Genomic DNA, 23811 nt, shown 5'->3' on the forward strand with positions numbered 1-23811 from the left:
ATTGAAGAATACCTTTTACACTAGCACAATGAATTTTTTTTGAAGCTTACTTTGCCCATATATGCAATAGGTCAAGTGAACTTTTGGGGCATCTTAAGAATATAAAGATGTTGAGGATTTTAGAAATAGAATAGCCTTCATGTCCAGGCTGCTAAAATGTCATGGAAAATTCATAATATTAATTTTAGCTGGTTTATGTGGAGGGGTCATGTAAAGTAACTTTCTCACCAGTCGCAGTCCTAAGTGCATCTGGTTCTGTTCGGTGCCAGGGTATATTTATATTTGCTGTGCAAAGAGGAAAATGCATGCTAGTCTTCCCCTTTATTTTGTATCTATGTTTTGCTTGGAGCTGGGGACCAGCTTTTGGTGTTGCCTCTACCAACTGACAATAAAATGGGAAACTGTACAAAACAGTGGATCAATTTCCTTGCATGCTTAGCATCAGTGGTGTGACACAACTGAAAGAGACATTTCTAGCAAAATGTAAAGATAGATTTGCAGATACTTTAAAGCTGAAAGGATAAGTATGAACCTTTAGCTTGTTGTCCTGCCAACAGAGTCCATAGCTGCCAGCCCAAGATTAAACCACCAAGCCCAGAATTTCAAGGTCTACGCTTTAAAGAAAATAGAGGGAAGAGTGTTCAAGGATGGAATTGCTGAGCAATACCAATGCACCGTGGCTGCGATTTATGTTTCTTGCTGTCCAAGCACCTCAAGAAAACTGTCTGTTCAGCCAGCTTTCTGTCTGTATGGTGCTAGTGGCATCTTTATCACAGCAGAAAGATTTGGTCACTGGAAAGGGCAGGGGATCTTTTGCAGATAAAGCTATGAAGTTGTGGTGCCCTGAGTATTTAAAAGCTGAAGCTCTATGCTTCTTTAAACTAACTAACCATTACTTACAACTGCCGTATTTTGACATTAGCATTGGTGCGCAGCCTAGATTCACAGTGTGATTTGTGAGCTCTGTGCCTGGCGTGAGGGAAGGAGAAAATGACAAAATAATTGAGGAGAGATAAAATAGGAGGTCTAACCTTAGAACTAGCTATGGAATTAAAAAAAAAAAAAACAACTACCAAATGCTGTCTTTCTATAAAGAATCTGTAACATCTTTTCCAGAAGTGTCTCCATGTAGCTCAACATGCAGAGACTGCCAGAAAACGGAGTGTCTTGTGCACATTTGAAAATAGTTCATAGATTTCATTGCACTTTCTCTTATGGCTACTGCCATGTAGAATAAGTCTGGTGGTTTTACAATACTTAATGTTCTCCTTTTTCATCTCCTCATTTGTGTTCTGTATTTCTGCTAGCAAGTTCTTTCATTATCCCTGCATGATACTTATAGCCTGGGCTATTTTCTCTTCTCTTGTGTTTGTCTGGTTTGCTTTGTTTTTTTTCTAAATTCTATTTGTGGATTACTCTACAAGAAAAGCACTAATGCTATTTTAGGTGATTTCCAGTGTCTTCTGTCTGTATTTTATTTTATTTACAGATTGTTGTGCTGTAGGTCTGTGTCTCTATTTCCAGAGTTCCCTAAAATGTGGATGTAGTACTTTACAAATACAAAAATCAAACCCTCAGCTCCTCAAGACATAGTTTAAAAGTAAGCACCTGCTTGCTTACTTGAGAAAAGCTTCCTTTAGATTCAGCATGAACTTTGGCCATTCTCTTGTCAGGCCTGATGTGTGCAATCTTATATGTATGTTATTTTTCTTTCAAAATACTCCATGCTTTTTTCTGGTCTGCACAAACAATACAGAGATTGTTTCCATCTCGTAAGTCATCCAGTAGCACCATGAAAATCTATGAGGACAGTTGCATGATTGGTACTAATGGGTGTGGACAGCCAGATATAAAATTCAGATATTCCCATTGTCCGTCTCCTAATTTGAAGAGACCACAACTAGCAAAAATTAAAAACAAATTATAAACCAGCAATTTTGTAGAACATTTTGATGATTACAGAAAACGTTTTGTAATCATCCCAAAGCACCGTTAGCTTTCCCTCAAGGAGATCAGTAATTCAAAGTAGTAGTAAGTTTTTCCTGTGCGTAAATAAATCCATAATAAAGGTGACATGTGGCAATTCACATTTATCGTTGATGAGGATGGCATTGAAAATTTAGTTGTAATCATTGCTTTTGAAGCTGTCCAAGCATAATAGATTCGTGAAAGCAAATACGAAAAAACAGTGGCAGAACATGTGACAAATAAATCCCATTAGGTCTGGTAACACGACAAAGGCAGGGAGGAAACCCACTGGGAGATTTGCAAGCCAGTGAAGAAAAATACACATTCACAATATTAATTAAAACAGCGAATACTTTATGGGTTCTAAAACAACTTTCCACTTGCTGCACGTGGATAAATAGATAAGAATTACTAGTGATGGGAAGAATTAGAACCTAATTAAAACTGACAGCTGAGCTGTATGAAAATAGATGGGCACACGTAAACATTTTTTCTAGTAATTGATGAGGTGAGAAACAATGGCTTTTCTGCTGAACAAATAATTCATCACACTGTAAGAGAGACACTTGGGGTAGGTGTAATAGCTTGCTAGTAAGATAAAACTCATTAATACATATTCTAGTTGCACCACATGTGTTTAACTCATTTGAAAATGTGAATTAAAAGTGATCACATATTTTTAAATGGGCCTGCTTTAAGGCTTTACCATTTTCAGAGGCAGATGAGGGCTGAGTATCACTTAGCTGCAAGTGCCTCCTGCCTGTTGCCTTCTCTCTGGCCTCCTACTGCCGGTGGGCTGGGAGGGTATGGTCTCAGCATGGTCACTGGGAGCGGCCCTGTGCCCTTACTGCCTGTGAAGTACATGGTCTCTCTTCTCATCTGCTGAAAGGAGAAACAGGCTGTATGCCATTAGTTTCTCGTTTAGTGTAAATTCCCATCACTGAATATGACTAATGGTTTAATGGCAGAATACAGTAACATGGCATGGCCTTAATGTCGTAATTATCCATAAAAGAACTGACAGAGATCTTTTAATGTCTCCAAAGAAGTCAAGAGACAAGTCATTTGTAAGTCCCGCTGAATAAGTAAAATGAGCCTGAAAATTAACTTACTAAATCAGTCCAGTAGTATTTCTGCTGAGCGGTAGCAAAGGCTTATCCTTGACTTTAACTGGGTGTGTGGTTTGGCCCATTCTGATGAGAGGCAGAGGTGTCCTGCTCTCATCTCATGAGGAAGTGTCGTTTCCTTTAGAGGGGTAGAAGCTGTGTCCACAGCAAAGGCCTGAAGCCTACAGCAATACATTGTTTGATCAGCGGCATGAGTCCCCTGCAGCGAATTAAATAGGCGCCCGTAGGAATAGTCTGAGGAAAATGCCCTCACTAGAAGCCTTGCTATAACAGTGCCTTGGAAATGTAGAAAACCTTGGCAACTAAAGAAGCGTGAAGAAGGTTGGAACCTGCGACACCTCCTATTACATAGCTGGTTAAAGGTGAAAAGCATTTACTGCACCCAGAGGTGGGGGCTTAGCAAGAGCCCCTTGCCCAGGCACAAAGCAAGTGCTCTTCATGGCCTTCCTGGGAGGCGATGGCTCCTGCGATTGGAAAGAGGCAACAGAAGTGTTAGTGACGGATAAGGGTACTTCTTATGTACGTTTTTTAAATTGGTCTTTCTAGGGTAGCATTTTTCTGGAATAACTATTTCCTTACAAGTGTGCTCCTGTCCTACCAAAGCCATGTTTAGATCATCTACAGCTGTTATGTGCATGAATATGTGATTGCTACGTTTATCATGCAACTTTGACTTCCTCTGCATGCTGCCTGCCTGTCTTTCTTGGCTGGGCCTGCTTTTAACATTTCAAAGAGTTGAGCAGCTTCCAGCAGCCACCGTCTGTGAGCAACGTGGCCATCCCAAACTCACGCCAATACACTTCTAGACAGCATTTGACAGTTCTGTACTTTGTGAGTCTTTCTCATGTTAGCATGAAATACACAAACCTACATATACTTAACCTTACAAGCACTTTTTTTTTTTTTTGTAAGTTTATTCAGACAAATCTCGTTGGCTCAGTAGCAAGCCTATTTGCTTGCAAGGTTGGAGCTCTGTATTGTAGCCCCTTTTACTACTTAATCTTGTCCGTCTTGGTTGGTGGTGTGTTTTGTCAGTGATACGCTGCATTTGAGTGTGTTTGTTTAGTAAAGCTCAGGGCTGATGCCTCAGACTGGTCAAATGTCAGTTCCAAATTTGAGGGCAAAGTGGTCCCACACAATATTCAAACAATGTGTGGTGTACATTACAATAAAAATATTGGAGGGCATGACTCCACAGAATAAATGCTGGTGATGTACAAGGCCTTCAGAAAACAGGAGTTGCTATACACAGTGGTTTTTGTTGTACACCACAATAAGAACTACTGGTCTTCTTGCTGGATGTGAAGATGCCTGTCATTAAAGGTACCCACCGTATGTGGAGTGTTTGTATCTGTAGAAGTGAGAAAGCACTGCTCAAGTCTGCTTTAAATAAGCGGTAAGCTGCAGCTGCGGATTACATCTGGGATCACAATAGGTGGAAAATACCAGCCAACTGAGAGGAGATAGTGGATTAATGGAAATAACTACTTTCACAGAGACAGCTCTTCAGCTGTTAAAGTTAAGGCACCAATGCAGTCATTCCTGGAGTGGATCTGCCAGTGGTTTCTGCCCATTGGGTGGAATGCCTGAGTTTATGGCCTGATCCAGACCCTCCTGAAGCTAACCGGGAGGCTTCCCACTGATTTCAAATTGTAGGCAATAGGTCTGACCCTTTTTCAACTTTCGAAACCAATTCCTCAGCTCAAAGAAAAACAAAACCGAATTCCAAATATGAAGAAAGGCACGTAGTACTCTTTTCCACAATATTTTACAGAAACACAGGTCAGCATGGAGGAGAATTTTCATGCCTGTTTTCCCATAGCATGTTGGAAGAAATCCTGTGAAATTATTCTTTTCCATGAGATAGGAACAGTTTTCACACAGGCTGATGGTTAAGAAATTCTTTTGGGAGAAAGGAGGAAATGTGATGATGTTTTTTTGGTACAAAGAAGATCCAGGTGTGAAAATCTTTCAAGAATCCCTTGAGCAAGGGGGTATCAGTAGACAGGAGCGGGCATTTCACTTTTCTCCTGTTGTTCGAGGGCTGGGACTACGCTGATGAGGTTGACCGTGTGACTGAAGGTCCGCTTGCAAAAGGGTTTGCTGGATCGGGCCCAACGGCTCTTCTTACTTGACATCTGCTTTGCTGGTTCACGGCGGTGGGGAGCGGAGAGCTACAGCTCAAACTGAAACAGCGGAGGCAGCTTCCTGCCCTATGCTGCATCTCGCGGAGACGTGTGAACCCACTGGGGAGGACTGGTGTGATTGATGTTGCTGAAATTGGAGTCCTAAGGAACTCGGTATTACACTCGTTTGTATTAGGCCACATAGATACGGAGAAGCATTAAAATAAGTGACTTCCAAAGTGTTTGCTGATGGTGCTGCAGATTTGAGCGGGATTATAGCCCATTAAACACCCGATGTATGTCTGACTCGAGCCATTTTACAGACACAGCCTTTGGCTTTAAATGCCTGTGACCTACACCCATTTGTTACGGCGAGTCATTTTTTAACGTGTTTGCAGAGACTTTTTAGAGAGTGGCTGAGGGAGCAGTTTTTGGATTCTCTTGGTAGATCCTCTTGTGTCTTCTAGGTGAGTATAGATGTTCATCACCTCAGTGTGCACAGCTGACCCATGGATAATGTCACAAGTGATAGATGGCCGGGAAACCGGGGACTTCGCGCGTGGCGAAGATAACAATTTCAGGCTTTTCAGTGGAAGAAGCCACAGCTGAGGCAGCGTTTCTGATGTGTCTATCAGACTAAAATGGAAGGAGGCTGTGCTTGGGCGGTGCGTGCGGTGGAAGAGCGGCTACCACCCCCGACTCCCGCATCCCACTTAGTTAACCCCTCGCAGCCAAAGGGGTTAAACGTCAGGCCAGGCCGGGAAGGACGGGGCCGCCTGGCCGAGGTCCCCCCGCTCCTGCTGCGGGGACGCTTCGCCTGGTTCTGAAGTTCACGGGGAGGCTCTGGCGAGGCGGCGGATTTCGGGGCTGGAGCGGGGACCGCCGGCAGGTCCTGCCTCGCCGGCCGGGGGGGCAGGCGGGTGCTTTCTCCTCCCTCCCGCCTCCCTGCTCCCTCGTTTCCCGGCGAGACCTTGGTCTCCGCAGGTACCGCTCTGCCTCCCCCCCCCCCCTCCTCCCCCCTCCGTTTTTTTCCCCGCGCCCCTGCAGCATCTGCCCGCCGGGCTGCCGGCGCGGAGGGGCGGGGGGGGGGGGGGGGGCAACACGCATCGCGGGTGCCCGCCGCCCCACAAAAGGCATCGCCGGGCTCGGGCTGCTCCGCACGCCCCGCGCACCGGAGCACGCACGGACACGGGCACGCAGGGGCACGGTCACTGGCGCTCGCACGCACCCAGACACACGCCCGCACGCCGCGATGTGCGGTGGGCGATGCGCGGCGTGAGGCACCTCGCACGCCCCGGGGCCGGGGGGAGCCGGCGGGATCCGCGCTGCCAGCCCGCCCGCCCGCCCCTGCCGCTCCCTCTCCTCTAGACCCATCCGTCAGCCTCTCCCTCTCGCTCTGCTCCTGCGTTTCTCCTCTTTTCTTTTTCTTTACGTATTTTTTTTTAAATCTTTTATTTTTAATTTGCTCTAACTGCATCTACCCAAGCCCTGAAAAAATGCCTGCCCGTGGAGCGAGGAGAGGGCACCGGGTCGGTAAATAAGAAGTGAGTACGAGCACAATGGCGCGCCTCCCCGCTCCCAGCCCTGCGGATGCTGCATGCGCCCCCGCTTCTCCCCGCGCCCGGGACCGGCGGGGACCCCGGGACGCCCCCCGCCTCGCAGCGGACCGGGCCCCCTTTGTGCTTTGCCCGGCTGCCTCCCCTCTCTCCCTCCCTCCCTCCCCACCCGGCCCCGCTCCGCGCCGCGCCCCGGCCCCGCCGCCGGCCGCCTCGCCCCGGCGCGGAGCATCCCCGCGGCTCGGGGCTCGCCCGCCGCGGCGGGGCTGCGCCCCTCGGGGGCGGCCGGCATCCCCCGGCGCCTCGCACCGGCCGCGGGGCGGGGGGCGGCGGGGTCGGCGGCGGAGCGGCGCTGCCCGCCGCCCGCTGCCCGCTCCTTTGTTCGCCGCCGGCGGCCGCGGCGGGGTCGGCGCTGCCCCGGGCGGGCGGGGAGCCGTGCGGGGCCGGCCGGGAGGGGAGCGGCCCCCGGCGCCATCCGCGGGGGCTCGGAGGGTCGCGGGAGGGAGGGGGGCTCCCCCCGCCGAGGTGGGGCGCGGGGCGGGGGCGGGCGGGTGGGGGTGGGAGGCGTGACCGCGGCGCGCGTGGGGTGTGGTCGGTGCCGCGGGTCCCCGCTCGGCCCGGGCCAGGGGCTGCCCCCTCCCCTCACAGCCCCCGGCCCCTTCTCCCCACCAAGTGCCACCCGTGCTGGGGACGCGTCCCACCCCCCGTCCGGAGGGAGAACCCCCCGCTGCACAGAGATCCGGCCCGTTCCCACCGGCGGTTGGGAGCGGTGTCGTGGCTGTTCAAAACGCGCTGGTGATTCAAAACCATTTAAATATCGCTCGTGCGGTCAACTGCTGTGGCCATCTTCCCACCGGAGACCTTCACCTGCGCTTGATGTGGCGGGGTTTTTTTTTAGTGCCCGTGTAGTTGCTGGTAGTCGCATGAGTTACTGAGATACTTGACCACACGCTCAGCTGCTCTTTTCCTAACCCGGTGGGTTTTTGTAGCTCTAAATAAAAGTACACGCTCCGACAAACGGGTGGCTTTTCCAGTAAGTACATGTATGTGTCACCGGTACTTTCCGAAAGGTGTAACCGATAGGCAATTAGTGCTCTAAGACTGGTATGATGAGCAATGTCTTGCTTTTGCGGTTGGGTCTGGGGAGTTGGGAAGTGATCATGCGACTGTTCTCAGAGAGCATTTGTCAGAGCGCAGGACAAAATAGGTGAGACAAAGCAGGGTTTGGGTTTGTGTTTTTCTGCTGCCTGCGTAACGCTGAGGTAGAACACAGCTGGAAAGCTGCTTAGCGGCGCTTAAGAGAGCAGCAGATGTAAAGAATGTCTGCAGCAAAATACCACCTTATACTGATTTAGTGAAATGCAAGACTGTAAGGGAGATCTGCATTTTGGAAACGACTGAATATCATCAGGGGACAGACACATGCAGAAAATGCTGCAAATGTGTGCAAGCGTGAAAAAGGGGTGATACTGCTCAGAGCAGCAGATTTGTTGTAAGGTGGCACGGGATTTAAGGGAAAGATTCAACACTTAAAGAATTGCAGTTAGAAGCAACAGAATTTCTGTCATCTCTTGGCGAGAAGTTCAGTTAACGGCATCTGAGTGGCACCGTAAAAATTCACTTTTTTCTTCTGTTTTGCCAGTGGCGGCACCTGACTTGCTGGATCCCAAATCGGCCACTCAGAACTCCAAACCAAGACTATCCTTTTCCACCAAGCCTACCGTGCTCGCTTCACGGGAGGAAAGTGATTCGGCTATTAATGTGATGAAATGGAAGACAGTCTCAACAATATTTCTGGTGGTAGTCGTGTACTTAATAATTGGAGCAACAGTATTTAAAGCCCTGGAGCAGCCTCACGAGACCTCCCAGAGAACCACCATCGTGATTCAGAAGCAGACGTTTGTATCTCAGCATTCCTGTGTGAATGCAACAGAGCTTGATGAACTGATTCAGGTAATCCACACCAACCCCCTATCACCGCTTCTTAGAGGAAGAAATTATGTATGGCAGCACTGCTGTGATAAAGGCGAAAAACTCTCTTAGCAAAGCTCTGTATCGGCCGAGCGAGGTAACAAGTGGTTAAGACCAGAAGTTGAGCAGTAGCATTTTCATGCAAAGCCTTATGGTTGAAAAGCTATTGCTATTTTTAGGTCCAGTACGCCTGTAGACAACCTTTTCACCGAAGCCTCCCATTATGCTAGTTAAATGATCATTCGTCAGCAATAGGTATAATTAATAGTTCACAAAGGAACTGATATATTGATTGCGCCTCACTAGGTCTGTCAATATTTGAAATGCCTAATTCCGAGGAAGAAAATACACCATCCATTGCCTTAAAGGACTTCTAATTTACCGTGATTGTATCAAGCTGGGTTTCCTTCCAGCTGTATGTTTCTTTTTATTGATTTTGTTTTAAGCAGAGGGAAGTACCACAGACTTGCTATTTTGATCTTAAATCTCAGTTTTCTCCGCTTCTTAAAGGCACATCCACAACTGATGCACATTGGTGTGTTCCTGCTAACAGGACTTTACCCTTGCAGGTCACCAGCCTCAGAACTGTAGGAAATATTTATTTGTACTAGCACAGAACTAGAGCCTTATAAGGCCCTCTCCACCTTAAATCCCGTGTTCCCATGTTCTTAACGAATATTCAGCGGCATTGCAGGGAACAGCAAGGGGCTGCCAAATAATGTCAGTTATGAGACCATGGAACGGGAGGCTGGAGTGAACAGCCGAGAGCTGGCAAGGATTGACCCCTTCATTAACAGTAGCCATGGGGCCATCTGGGTCTGCAGAGCCTGAGATAGGGCACCGGAGAGCAGGAGAGGGTGGCGGGCATCCAGACCCTGGCTAGCACGAGCTCTGGAGGATGCCAGCTGTATGGGCTTCAAAGCTTTCTGGAGGTGGTTTTTGACAGCAGATCTGGCTGGGAGTTTTGAAGTTGATTTTACCTCTTTAGACCAATCTGCCTTGAGCGTCAGCATGGACACCTGTTTTTTTTTCAGTTTTAAACGCAGAGCTCTGATGTACCGAGTTATTTTTATGGCACACTACTTCTGAATTTTGAAGGCAAATTGGGAAAATGTATTTTGCGATTTCTCCCCTGCCTGGCTGCTAAAACGTGTTCCAAAACCGCCACCCTTTAAACAACTCTCAGGCAGTTCCTATCTCCACGTATCTTGACTAGGCACGCCTGAGGAGGTGCCATTGATTTGAATTTCGATGCTGTGTAACAACTATGTTTCAGTGCTTTTACCAGCAGAGTGTGAGATAATCTTTCAGAGAAATATACAAGTACATTTTGATTAAAACAGTCTCTTGCAGGTAGTATAAATACCCCCATGTGAAATTTTTATGTCAGGTCCTGTACTTGTGGAGCTAAAAATAGAAATTTTGAAGCAATATTATCTTACATCATCTATGAGATGGTCCTTAAGGCAAAAACTGTTGAAATTCACTCTGAAGTACTTAGATATTTTAGTATTTATGATTCTCTACCCAGAAGCACAGATTGGTAGTAAAAAACCTCCTCATCAGCATTCAATGCCCATTTGATGCTCTGTGTAAGAAAAATGACAGTTTCAGTACAATTATCAGAGTGCAGATACCCATATCAGCATCAGCTCCCGTCTTCGCTAGCAACCTTGGCATGACCAGAAAGTCGCAGGCTTGCGAAGCACAAGCTTGTGACGCAGCCTCCCACAGCACGTGGATGAGAGATGTTTGTGGGAAGAGTTTGCTCTTCTTGTTGTTGGAGTAAATGGAGAATTCAACTTCTCCTTGTTCCCTCTGCTTCTCTGCGAAGAAGAACACCACAACGTGGAGGTAGGAACGTGCTGTTATGCTCCTTTTATAGGAGGAGAGTTGAGGCATAGGGAGACTGGTCCTACAAGTGCACTTGGGTGCCTTTATTTATGCAGAATAAGTGATAAGAAATTACATCAAGTTGCTTAGGGGTCAGGAATTAAGTGACTTTCCTAAAGTAAAATAGGGAATCAGTGGTAAAGCAGAGTCTCAAATCCATTTTTCCAAGTCTGGGCTGCTACCCTAACCATGGGGTCATATCTCGTCCCTACTTACCACTTTCTCACAGAAGCTGAGTTACTGGAATATATTTTGTCTCTCTGGGTTTATGTCGGACTGCTATTACAGTCTAATGCAGTATTTCTTCAGTTTTCATTGGATGTCTGTATGAATAAAAATAAATAGTGCATGTGAGGAAAACGCAAATGATATTTAAGAATCACTGAAAGCTGTAAAACTGAAAATTAGTACATACTAGTGTAGTAGGAAGCTGAAATGATTAGTGTGTGTGAAGAAAATTACAGAGCTTACAGACTGTAATGTCTTCTTTAATCAAGTATTTACCTTGAGTCAAACTATAATGAAATTCGTTATAAACTTTTCCTTTTGAACTTGGTGTTCTGGGATTCCAGAAACTGGTTTGGCTCTGGCTCATGTTAGTCATTGCTCAAGGTGCTTATCCTGCCAGGCTTTTTCAATCTTTACAACTCCTGATTTGCCATTTAATCTTTACTCTGAAGCCGGCTTGACCATCCCAAGACTGGTAACTACAATGTGCAGTGGCCTAGTCAGGCAAGCAAATTAGGGAGACTCGTCCGAGCGCACAAATTCAGCTAAAAAAATTTTATTAGTGAAATTAATTCAGTTTGCTAACACCCAGGGGCCATCCAGTTTCCATCACCTTTGCTAAAATCTTCCCTTTGCCACAGAGCTGATTACAACAGAGTTGTGTGCTTCTACAAAGGCACACAGGATAGGGAATTTTCCCTTCCTATCTTCTCCACCCTCATTCTGTCTCACCAATCACCAGAACCCTTCCTTGCCCAACGATATATACTGTCGCCAACTTTTCAGCACACATAGCTTTACTCCCCGGGTTTCGAATTCCTGAAACTCTGTATTTTCACGTTGATTGTGTGGCTCCTCTAGGTGTACTCAGCAAGAATTATACTTTTATAGACTTTATATATTTTATGTACTTGCGAAACATGGGGCAATGGGGAGCTGCTATGCAGCATGGAAAATGTGCAAAGTTAATGAAATAGGGTGCTCTGATGATGACAGCCAAGTAGCCTCAGCTGCCTCAGAAAAAGGACCTGGGCTTTCCTCATAACTTTTCAGCCGAGTCCAGCAGGATTGTTGTTGTGTTGACAGAGAGGTGGTCTTCATGACCTTCTCTATGTCTGATTTCCGTGTTCCAGTGTCGCAAATCTCTTTCAGTCTAAATGACTCCAGTCACTTGTTGCCTCACTATAATAAAATGTACCGGCAACAAACAACTGCAACACAGCACACGGCTCTGAGACTTGCTTCCAGGCACATTTTTTTTTTGTTATTTTGTAAGCACTTCTATTTCGTGTCATACTTCAAATATGCAAAAGTCATGCAGAGCATACCTGTACACCCAAGAGGCCATTTTCCCCAGGCAATTTCAACTCCTTTTGCCATAGCCTGAAGCCAGTATTAACAACAATATTAGGTGGATCGCTGCGTGCTGTACACGACATCGCTGAGGCAAGGCAGGGCACAGCAATCAGTGGTGGTATATCTAAATGTACAGCTAAAGAAGTATCGCAGGAGGGAAGCTTGTGAACATCCAAGCACTATCTTGGTGAGTCTAATCAGGATACAACAGACTAGAAAGCTGTGTGTGGTCTGATGTTAAACTTCAGTTTTTAAAGTTTTGATTGGAAGGTCTTGAAAGGATCTCAGTTATTAACAGATGAGAAAGCATTGGTTTGGTGAAGGTTATAGATAATAACTAATACATTATAAAGCTGTAGAAAGGGATGTAGCCAGACACTTTGCTACTGTTCATTCTTCTGGAAGAAGAAGATCTCTTGACAATTCATCATGGATGGTATTTTGATGTCTCTGTCCATGCCTGCTCTCAGCTTGGCCCTGCCATGCAATACAAAGTAACTGCCAGGTGACAGAACAAAAGATTGAATGTCGTTCAGACTGTGTGGATTTTATGTATGTGTCACAATATGTATAAGCCTGATCTTCATTTACGCTAAGGATTTTTTACATCTCGCATGGAACGTTTTTTTTTCCCCCATCACTGAGCTTTTTGTGGACAGAAGCTCATAGAAACCTGGGAGTAATCTAGCTGTACACACGCAAATAACAATAAGCATTAAAGAATGAAAATAATTCTCTAATTAGAGAACTTGTATCTCTAATTATTTAAATCGAGTTGTAGTTCTCTTTTAGTGTGTATACTGTTCCCTATAGTAAGGCTGCCGCTAATAATTTGAAAAGATTGGAGACAGTTTCCAAACTCAGATGCACAAAGTGTCTTGCCAAGTACCTGGAAAAATCTCCTGCTGTATTTACGCACCCACGCATAGTAGCAAATACAAAGAGACCTTAGGTTACATTGCTGATGCTCAGGTTGCATGCGTGTTCTGCTGCAGTGCTGCGCAGCCACCAAATACATGCATATACCTTTATGGCATCTCTTGGGGTTAAGAGTTTGTGTCTGGGGACAGGTGAGCCTGACTGAATATGATATCCAACAACTTTGGAGAACTGTCATTGCTGTGGTTTCATACACCTCATTCCTCTACAGGGGGGAAATAAATTTTGCTTTCCACCCCCTAGAACTCATGTTGTTCCTAGGAGGCAAGGATATGACCAGTATTGCGTATTGTGGGATGTCTTGGCAATGAGAGACAAATATTTGTCCCCCTGCCAAAGAGAAAGCTGATTAAAAAAAAGAGAAGAGTTTTTTTATGTAAATATCACCCAATCATGTATTTCTCAGCAGCTATTTGTTTTAGTGTTGACCTTTATAAACCAAAATGGAAAAAAATTCCTTTGAATTCTCAAGCATCAAGTTGTTTAATGTATTATTTTTTGCATACAAAATTTTATAATTTTTGCATTAAAAAATTGGAAATAAGAGAAATTTCAGTTACATTATTTTAAATATCTAGAGTGTCCCAGCAAGCTGGTGTGAATTATTTTTGTTTTCTTAGTGGGTTAATTCTGAAATTTAATAAAGTGTTTTCAAGTAAAGGTACAGTGAAACTTAACAATACATACCTAATTTCTAGTTACCTTAGCAGAAACATCCTTTAAATATATTTATTCTGAGAACCTTAAGAAGTGGAAAAAATAATATCACACTGAACAGCACAATCTTTTATCATGTTCCAAGGTGTAATTTTTGTCTTACAAAGCCTTCATTTCGAAATCTGAACAAGTTTTCAGGGTGCCGCACCAAGCTGTCTCAGCAATAAAGGACTCTTGTAGAGGATGAAGCCCAGCCCCTTTCATGATGTGTGGATTCTCCTGAAAACCGAATGCCCACAACAATGTGCTTGCATTTAAAACAAATAAACAAAAAGAATTAATGAACCACCAGGATTAGCTGAATTGACCTTGATCCCACAAGTTGATCTCCTCGGGTTCTGCGTGGGCTTGTGGTTAACATGAGGAGAACAGCTCTCCATGCTGGGGTCCACAGTCACGTCCCACGCCTGTTCTCATCTTACATGTGTGTCAGCTGCATTCTCCCTTTTCTTTCCATTCACCTCTTAGACTGTGAATGAGACCAAAATGTGTTTTCTTTTTATCTCCCTTGAGGAAAAATATGTTTTTTATTTTATCTCTCTTGAGGAAAGCCTGACACAGTTATGAATGGCATGGGAGCAGTGTTTCTTTCATCAAACTGGCATCACCAGAATGTAATCATGGCTTCTTATGTGATTAATTTCTCGTAAAAATATTTTACTTTAAAATACGTGTTTTCTGTGGCTTCATTTTTATAGTTCAAGGTAGCTAGCTACACTAAGTTGCACCTCCACCAGTAGGTGATTTTGTGTCTTTTTCATAGATTTTTTTACAACTTGCACTGTAGTTCCAAGAAACTAATTTTGCTGCATCCTCAGTAATATGTGGTTTTATTTCAGCCAGATAAGCTCCTTGAGCCGCAACCTCTCTGATTATGTAGAAAATTGTTAAAACAAAGAAGTGTAAATCCTTCTTTCTCTCCCAGAGATTAGAAGGTATTTGAGCTTGCTGTATCATTTTTGGAGATAATAAATCACAGAGATGCAAAGATATTGTTTTCAGACAAATCTGAAATTTATTTAGACGAGTTTAAAATTTATTAGCTAAGCCTATTAAGCTTCAATGAAATTTGATTCATTCTTTGAATCACAATATTTATAGACATTCTCAGTCCTGTGAGCTGTAGCTTACAGGTCCTCTAAGCAGGAACTTTTTGAGGGAGTTTGAATATACCAGTTTAAACCCTAAGTATTATTAATCTCTCCCTTTTGCAATTCCTTCCAGCCTTTCTGAAAGAAAGTAGGAACGATTCCATGTCTGAATCCCAACCTGGAAGCAGCAGGTGATTGTGCTTTGCAAATTAAAGCCTTGAAAAGATTGATAGGCCAGCATAAAAGAAATTGATGCTGCAGCGTATTTTTCTTCTTTCTCTGGGGATCCAAAATACCATCGCACTAGTTTTTTAATGTACTGTCTGTGTGTCAGATGTGAAGCTTGCGACAAATTGCAGTAGCAGAGCTGCCTGTTGGTGTTTTCAAAGCAGCATGAAAGAATGACTTTAAGTAGTTAAAACATGAAGCACAGGAACTCTAGTTTGTGTTGTTACTGTCTGCATAGGTCTGTCCTTAGTGAGGTGCCTGCCCGTCAAAGGACTCGAGCTTCTGTATTCTTGACTTTAAGTACACAGGTAGTCCTAACTGGTACAGTGAGGTCATGTTTCTCTTTTCCTCTCAATGAGTCTGTAAGTCCAGTTTTCACCCCAGTATTTGCTTTTTGCTTCACTCTTGTCAGAAATAAACGTTCAGATGCTGTTGTCTCCTTCCACAGTAAAGCTTCCAAATTCTACCTGTATCCCCAGAACAGAGGAATATTTATTAAATAAAAGGTCTCTGTAAAAGACCTTCGATCATAACCTTACCCAGACCTGTGCTGCACACAGCTACCCACCTGCTGTGGTTGCATCCGGAGGGGCTGCAGAAGCCCCTGGATTGTGTGCACTCCTTGCTCAGGGCTGCTCCAGTTCCTGCTGCCCTCTTACAGCCAGATGCCCTCTTCTGGCTCTTCACTTAGCCCCTGGACAGAGGGAGTTTTCTGCCAAACTTTCTGTTGCCTGGGAGCCTCCTCTTCAGTGACAGGACAACCCCCTTTTCTGTAGTCAATTTCTACACGGCGGTTAAACCACAAGGCCTTTTTTTCAGCACGTAGTCTTTATCCTTCATGAGCACAAGAGCAATACAGATTTTTAGGACAATAATAAATAAATTCCAACTGCCCTTGTAGCTTCAAGCAGCTTGGTTTCTAACTTTTTTTGCCGCTTCTGGTGTTGAGGTTCCTGAAGGGTACATTTACTTCAGATGAACAGTTTTATAAGACCTAGAACTTAGCTAGCTTGAATGCATCTGAGTGACAGCTTTTGTCTTAGAAAGGGTGGCAGATATGACTCATTAGCAAGTCAGTTTTGCTGAGCAGCTGTCTGCATAATTCTTCCAGTCTTTAATCTCAGGAAGCAAAGGAAAGCCCTCTTCCCTGAACGTGTGTGTATACATACATACATATATGTATGCACACACACAAAATTTATACACATAGTCTGTTTGTAATGCATATTTATAAACAGAAATGTGTTTCAATGTGTTCCTACATGTTTTAGTTCAAGTAGATTGCAGACATAGGGGAAAAGCATTCTTAATTCTTCAGTGTATTGGGTACTAATCTCCAGTGCAGACTACAGTCATATGTTATACAAATTAAAAAGAAAACCGTGGACTCACAGAATTATAATACAAACATCATTGCAATCTCTTTCAACACTAAGGCTCAAAAGCATGTGATTTTGGAGGCTGGAGAGTTGTTTGCTAAGTGTCAAAAGCATCCTAGCGTGCCTCTGAACAAAGAACCAGCACTTCTGCTCTTTGTGACCCAAAGCTGAAATAAAAATGCAGGACTCCTGCAGTAGCTGGGCCATAGGAGATTTATCGTTATACTGGAGGGTGAGAGAGTGCTCTTGTCAAATGGCAGCAGGACAGCGAAGGAAGAAATCCAGGCTGAGAAATGAGTTTCAAGAAACTTTGAGACGTACCTGACTTTTTGACATCACTTGTTAAATGATTGCCAGGAAGCACAAGCTAACGCCTGACAAGCTGGGTAACGAAAGAATGCACGCTCTGTATTTTATCAGAAGCATAATTTAAGAAGTTTCTATTTTGATCTTTGGATAGAAAAGCTGAAAGTAATGAAGTGTTGTGTTACACCATTTCATAAAAGTGAAGCGACTGGAAGATGGTACAAAAGCAGGTATTCAGAGCCTGGTGTGGAACAAGGAGATGGGCTTTAGGGTGACTGGTTTGACACATACTTATTTCTGCCTGATCTCTGTATGAGCCAGCGGCTGACTACCAGAGGCTAGCCTGCACAGTTTGTAACCTCTCTGAATTTCTCCTGTGGCTCTGCAGACCCCTGCTTAGTGGATGTAGCTCTATGGCCAACAGACTGGCTTTTGTCAATCTCCATTGACTCCTTGCAGGGTCAGAGGATCAGAGGTTGAAATCCCTGACCTAGGAGAATTGTATTCTGTTTTCACAAAATAACTGTGCTGTTTGAAAGGCCATTTATCTCTCCTTTTGACAGAAAAAACGTCACAAAAGTCTGTGTCTTAATCTGCAAGGGTAGCTCAGTGTGGCCTCTACTGGACAGATACCTGTGTGAACGCAGAGATATGATAACACAAAACTGCACAATGTATTTACCAGAAAGTGTTTCTAAATTATATCGGAAATGAAAAGCTGACATTCAATTAAAATGAGATTTTATATTGTCACTCTCCTTTTCCCAGTACTCTGACTTCAAGCAAAAATAGAATACATCCTGAATCCAATGCTTACGTGTCTATGGAGCTCAGGTCCTGTTTTTGACAGTAAGGCAGCTCATGCCTGGCCTATCCACGTGGGGCTTAAGCGTCTCTGCCTCTTTTATCTGTTGCTCTACTAAAGCTTATTCCCAAATATGGGTGTAAAGCCAGGTAGTTTGGATGTAGTACAAGTTATGACTTGTACTCAAGACATGACTCGTGCCTATCTTAAGATAAAGTACAGAGCTAGCCTAAGAATCCACATAACTTAATATGTGGGAATTAAGTTCCTAAAATTTTTAGATATTTAAAAATTTTATCTCAGTTTGTGAAAAAACTATTACTATTACTGTAACCATATAAGATTATTCTTAAAATCATTGTACATAGAGGCCTTGATCGAGTGCATTGTGCTGACTGACCCCTCCTGTACTCAACCCTCAGTCATCTTATACGAAACAACTAGTAGACAAATGCTCTGGAAGAAGGTAAGGCAAGTGGAATAATCTACATAGCTTAAGAATTGAAACTGTCCACATCCCTAATCTAATGCTGACTGGTTATGTAGTGCTGAAGCAAAACTAATTTTTAAGTCATAATTTAGTTTGTATACAGAATAAAAATGAGAAGAACTAGAAAAATTGCCACTAAGGTGGTCAGTAAACTTTAACACTGTAATTTTTTGAAAGTCAAGAAATTCCCATGTTAAGATCACACAAAGTGTTTACAAGCTGCAACATATAATGTACAGATTATATAGAGTTTTCATGATTCTAACTGTTTCAAGATTCAAAATGCACAGACTTACTATTGCTATTGTAACTTCTCCTAAGTTAGGATAAGACAAAGGGCTCACGTGACAGAAAGGAGTTATGAAGGAAGGAAAGAATGACATGCCAAACTAGTGACAAATGAAGTGGTCATGTTTGCTCTAGTAGTAAGGCATCAGTCAAGAAAAAAGGCTGAAGACCAAGAATAAAGTGGCAGAGAAAATTGAATCTGACAGCACTGACATTGAATAGCATGCTATTTGAACACTGAGGGGGAGATCACAGAATCACAGAATCACAGAATCACAGAATCACAGAATCACAAAATCACGGAATGGTAGGGGTTGGAAGGGACCTCTGTGGGTCATCTAGTCCAACCCTCCTGCCGAAGCAGGGTCAACTACAGCAGGCTGCACAGGACCTTGTCCAGGCGGGTCTTGAATATCTCCAGAGAAGGAGAATCCACAACCCCCCTGGCCAGCCTGTTCCAGTGCTCCGTCACCCTCAGAGGGAAGAAGTTCTTCCTCATGTTCAGATGGAACTTCCTCTGCTTCAGTTTGTGCCCATTGCCCCTTGTCCTGTCACTGGGCACCACTCAAAAGAGTTTGGCCCCATCCTCCTGACACCCACCCTTAAGATATTTATAAGCATTTATAAGGTCCCCTCTCACCCTTCTCTTCTTCAGGCTGAACAAGCCCAGCTCCCTCAGCCTCTCCTTGTAGGAGAGATGCTCCAGTCCCCTCACCATCCTCGTAGCCCTCCGCTGGACTCTCTCCAGTAGCTCCTCATCTTTCTTGAAGTGGGGAGCCCAGAACTGGACAGAGTACTCCAGATGAGGCCTCACTAGGGCAGTGTAGAGGGGAAGGAGAACCTCCCTCGACCTACTGGCCACACTCCTCTTAATACACCCCAGAATCCCCTTAGCTTTCTTGGCAGCAAGGGCACACTGCTGGCTCATGGTTAACCTGTCGTCCACCAGGACATCCAGGTCCCTCTCCACAGAGCTGCTCTCCAGCAGGTCCGCCCCAAGCCTGTACTGATGTTTTTCCTCCCCAGGTGCAGGACCCTGCATTTGCCCTTGTTGAACCTCACCAGGTTCCTCTCTGCCCAACTTTCCAGCCTGTCCAGGTCTCGCTGAATGGCAGCACAGCCTTCTGGTGTATCTACCACTCCTCCCAGTTTTGTGTCATCAGCAAACTTGCTGAGGGTCAGTAGATTGTGGCCCGTAGTGAAGTTAGTGGAAACCAGCTGCATGAGCCTGGGTTTTTATTCCAGGCTAAGGAAATATCCAATATTTCAGGTAAATTTGCATGGTGGACGTAGTCAGAATGAAGATGATGCCCTGAAATGTACATACGTTAGGAGTTACATTACCATAGCATCATAGAATCATAGAATGGTTTGGGTTGGAAGGGACCCTAAAGATCATCTAGTTCCTTCCGCTAGACCAGGTTAAATATTCTTTTAAAATTATGCTTGGGAATGGTCTTAGGTGAGGATCGGCTCATAGGCACTGACCAAACTAAGGAAAAAAGATGTTGTCTGATCCAAAGAACTGAAAATGCAGTTGCCGCTCCTGAAAAGTCTGCAGGCAACACTGAAAGAATTTATGAGATAGTACTATTGATCTCAGTAAACCAGCAACCTTTTTGAACCTAACAATCATCCTTGCTGGTAAGGAAGACTCTTACAGAAGACGCAGCAGGAATATATTGCAGCAGCTTTGTTGGTATTTAAAGCTGGCTTCTTCCAAACTTGGGAACATTGCAGGAGAAAGCATAATAGTGTGTGCTTGGAAACTTAATAATGTGGTGATGGAGAAGGCATCATCTGGCCCTTTATGGCTAAAACTATGTTTAGAAGAATTGATAAAGTAAATTAGTAAAAATACAAAGAAATTCAATGAGAAATGCTTGCAATAAAAAATTACTTATATACAAAATTCAATAGATTTATTTAAATAGGTAAATATATTATTTAATAAGAATGAGTCTTTAATTTGGAAAAAAGAGGCAGCTGAAGAACCTATAAGATTATGAATTTCTTGAAGAAGACAAATAAGAAATTGCTATTCAAGTGATTCTCATAATATAAGAACTTATATAATTACTTTGAAGCACATAAAAATCTCAACATGGAAATGCTTTTTAAATGATCCACAAGTAAATTGCAGAACTTACTGCCATGGAATGACTTGGCTGCCAAAATACAAGTGAGCTCCAAAAGTAGATAAATTTATGGTAAAATGATCCACCCAAACCAGTCTGAACACCATGATGCAGATGCAGCCTCCCACTCAGAAAGTCCCTAAAACTGTGCTTAGTCAGAAGCTAGGAGGTTGTATGAAGAGAAAGCATCACTTGCCCGCTTGTCCTGATTATTTTCCTAATTAGCAGTTGGCTAAATTCAGAGACATAATAATAGCAGCTAATTGTCTTTTGCAGCCATCTGTTGTGTTTTGTTAAGTCTGACCCAACAGAGTGGTTTGGGGTTGAGATGTATCTTTTCTCCTGGAAGTCTCTAGGTACACAGTATAGTGCCTTTAGGAAATGCATAGCTGTAATGGATCTTCAAGCAGCTGAGACTGGCACACCTTTCATATAAAAGGTGTTGAGGTAGTACGGCTTCAAAAATGTGTAATGATTATATAAAGCTCTGAAAACATTTTGCATCTGGATCTAGATAAAACTTGATCTTGCTAGACTGCCTAAACAGGTGTGTTGCTCTGAGTAGTGCATTCATCCAGTACATTAAACTGTAATAAAACATGAATGGTCCCATAAAATTGTATTGATCCAGTGCTTTACCATGTGATGTTCTCACTGGAGAGCATGTTCCCATTTGCAGGTACAAGGACTTGTGATGAAACTTCCTAGTCCGCTGTAATGAAACAGCACTCCAAATATATTCAGTAGGCTTTATAATGCAGCGCACTGGTGTTTGTAAGTCAAAGGAATATCTGCATTGCGTAAATTATAAAATCAATACAAGGGATGGTTTTCACATGCTGCTTGGTCTGGTGTGTCCCTTCCTAAAGTAATGTTAACACCTGTCAGTATCAGTGCAGCTGTATTTACTGTTGGCAAGCTATATGTGATTTACAAACATAGAAGAAGCTTTATTCTTCCAACCCAAAGGAAAATTAAACTCTTTTCCCTTTCCCTTTCCCCATCCTTCCTCCTTCCTCACTAGGACTGAAAATTCCACATCTTTGATGTCTGCCTTTCTGGTGTTTAAAAAAAAGAAGTTAAAATGAAAACAGTCAAAGGTATAGAAGATAAACCAGAAGAAGATAGTGTAAAGTCTATGTAAAGATATCCCCAGCTGGCTTTCTGTTGACAATCCTGGATGTTGCAAATGGCTTAGGTGTGGCAGCAAGATCCCTGTGGCTGCAGAGATGCAGCTGTGGACTTCAAAATGGCTACTTTGTGCATCTGAGCTTTGGAAATGGCAAGCTGGAAATGCTGGACTTGAGTGGAGATCCCTTCATGAAACATCAATGGCCTGGTTAATCCAGTGTTGGTATTTTGTCATTTCTGTCCAGATCAACTGACTTCCATGGGCACTGTTTAGAAACAAAAATGTTTTCACTTGCAAATTATCAGTGTATTTTGGGGTTGAAAGATCATTGCTACTGCACAACAACTCTTCCTCTGCAACAGACTGCCCACACAGAAAACCATTCTGGTCTGCCCTACTGCTGACCAAATATCTTTCCGTGAATAATCCTTGTTGAACAACTTGCCAAGCAGAAACTATTCGTGAAAATGTTAATTTTAGCTTTGCAGTATTGTTTCCTTTGTTGTTCTTTTGTAAAACACCAATTATTATTATAAGGATCATGATTATGAAGTAAGTCCGGTTTTAAAGTTTCAGAAAGACGTGATAACTTGCACTCCGTAAAAGAAAAATACTTTTTCTTGACGTGTACTCTTTACCTCAAATACTGGTATATATCTGCAATACCGATATAACTAAACAGGAATACTTTTTTGTCATAAGACTTTACAGTAGGTGACACTGCTGAAGTAGGAAATGTTTAATGTTTCTTGAGACTATGAAAATGTCACAGATGGCAAGCTTGTTCATTTTAGCTGCTAGAACTGAATTTTTCAAGGACGACATTTATGAAGTATATAGTAGTATAAACTTAGAGATACAAGTTTGATATTTGAATGAATTTTTTGTTAATATATTGAAAGTTTTATAACCATAAGTGTAATTGTTAATCTTTAATTATTGAGTTATCTGTTCTGCAATAGTGTTTTAATTAATTTGAGTTCATTTGATCCAAAACAATACATGGGCATTTTTTCTTGGAGTGTTAAAATGACTCTGTTTTAAGAAGCACATTTTCATGCCTAACTCAATCGAGGAATATTTTGGGAAACTCTCATTGTAAATCTTTGTCTAATGCATATTTTTCTTCACCAAACAGTTGCAACAGCAAAAATAATTGTGTTTGCCATCTAGCTAAGGTGATGCTGTTCCTGATATTGTGGATTCTGTGTTCTCCTTAAAGGTCTAAAGTTTAGAGCTCTGCTGCGGGCTGAATTGCTTGGGGCGTCTGCTGAAGTTTAAATTGTAGCCTGACTGAATGATAAAACTTGAGCAGAGCAACACTGATTCTTTTCTGGTTTATTGCTTGGATTAAATAAGTGATTTAATCAATTTACTGTGTAATGCATATTAATATAATTGTTTCATGAATATTGACAAAAATCTTTTTAAACTTGCAGCAAGTAGTGGCAGCAATAAATGCAGGAATCATACCCTTAGGAAACACATCTACTCAGATCAGTCACTGGGACTTGGGAAGTTCCTTCTTCTTTGCTGGCACTGTTATTACCACCATAGGTAGGACACAGCTTATTATCTTTTCATAGTAAATGAGCTGAAACGCTTTTGATTTCTAGTGTGTACGTATATTTGTTAATGATAAATCTTTGAAATCTTCTGGTTTAAAGTAGAGAGTTACTTTTTAGCTGCAGGGGCAAAAATTATAGCTCATGTAAAGTTCCTTACCTGAGTGAATGATTCTTATGTAGAAGAAAAATGTTGCTGTATATTTATGCGAGGTGGCTAGAAGAGTTTGTGGAAGCATTTTCTGGGGAGAATTTGGTCAACTGTGTAATCACAAGTGTTAAATAGGGCATGATTTAAAGCACATGTGCATTAAACCTTGACTGAGATGAATGGAATTTCAAGTCTGTACAATCCCATTCTATACTTTTTTCTCCAAATTCTGAAAAAGATGAGAACATGGTAAAGATTCATTTCAGCTGAATTTAAGCAGTTATGAGTGTTGTATTAATAGGCAGATTGACATTCAAAGGCTTACTTTGAGGCTTCTGTTGCATTCAGAGAAGTCCA

At 43.2% G+C, this 23811-nt stretch overlaps 1 protein-coding gene across 2 annotated transcripts in view; it reads left to right on the plus strand.

Annotated features, from left to right (window-relative positions):
- Positions 1-6128: 6128 nt before the first annotated feature.
- KCNK2 (potassium two pore domain channel subfamily K member 2) overlaps positions 6129-23811 on the plus strand; it is an 86656-nt gene continuing 68973 nt past the window's right edge. The window contains exons 1-4 of one of the 2 annotated variants that reach the window (XM_075412993.1): positions 6129-6205; positions 6708-6765; positions 8420-8730; positions 23178-23295. In XM_075412993.1, the coding sequence (XP_075269108.1) occupies position 6765; positions 8420-8730; positions 23178-23295 (430 nt within the window). In that variant the 5' untranslated portion in view covers positions 6129-6205; positions 6708-6764. Of the gene's footprint in view, positions 6206-6352; positions 6766-8419; positions 8731-23177; positions 23296-23811 lie in introns of those variants that run through there. The other variant, XR_012763085.1, reaches the window with a different exon arrangement.

Source organism: Opisthocomus hoazin, chromosome 2 (assembly GCF_030867145.1).
Source record: "Opisthocomus hoazin isolate bOpiHoa1 chromosome 2, bOpiHoa1.hap1, whole genome shotgun sequence".
NCBI lineage: Eukaryota > Metazoa > Chordata > Aves > Opisthocomiformes > Opisthocomidae > Opisthocomus > Opisthocomus hoazin.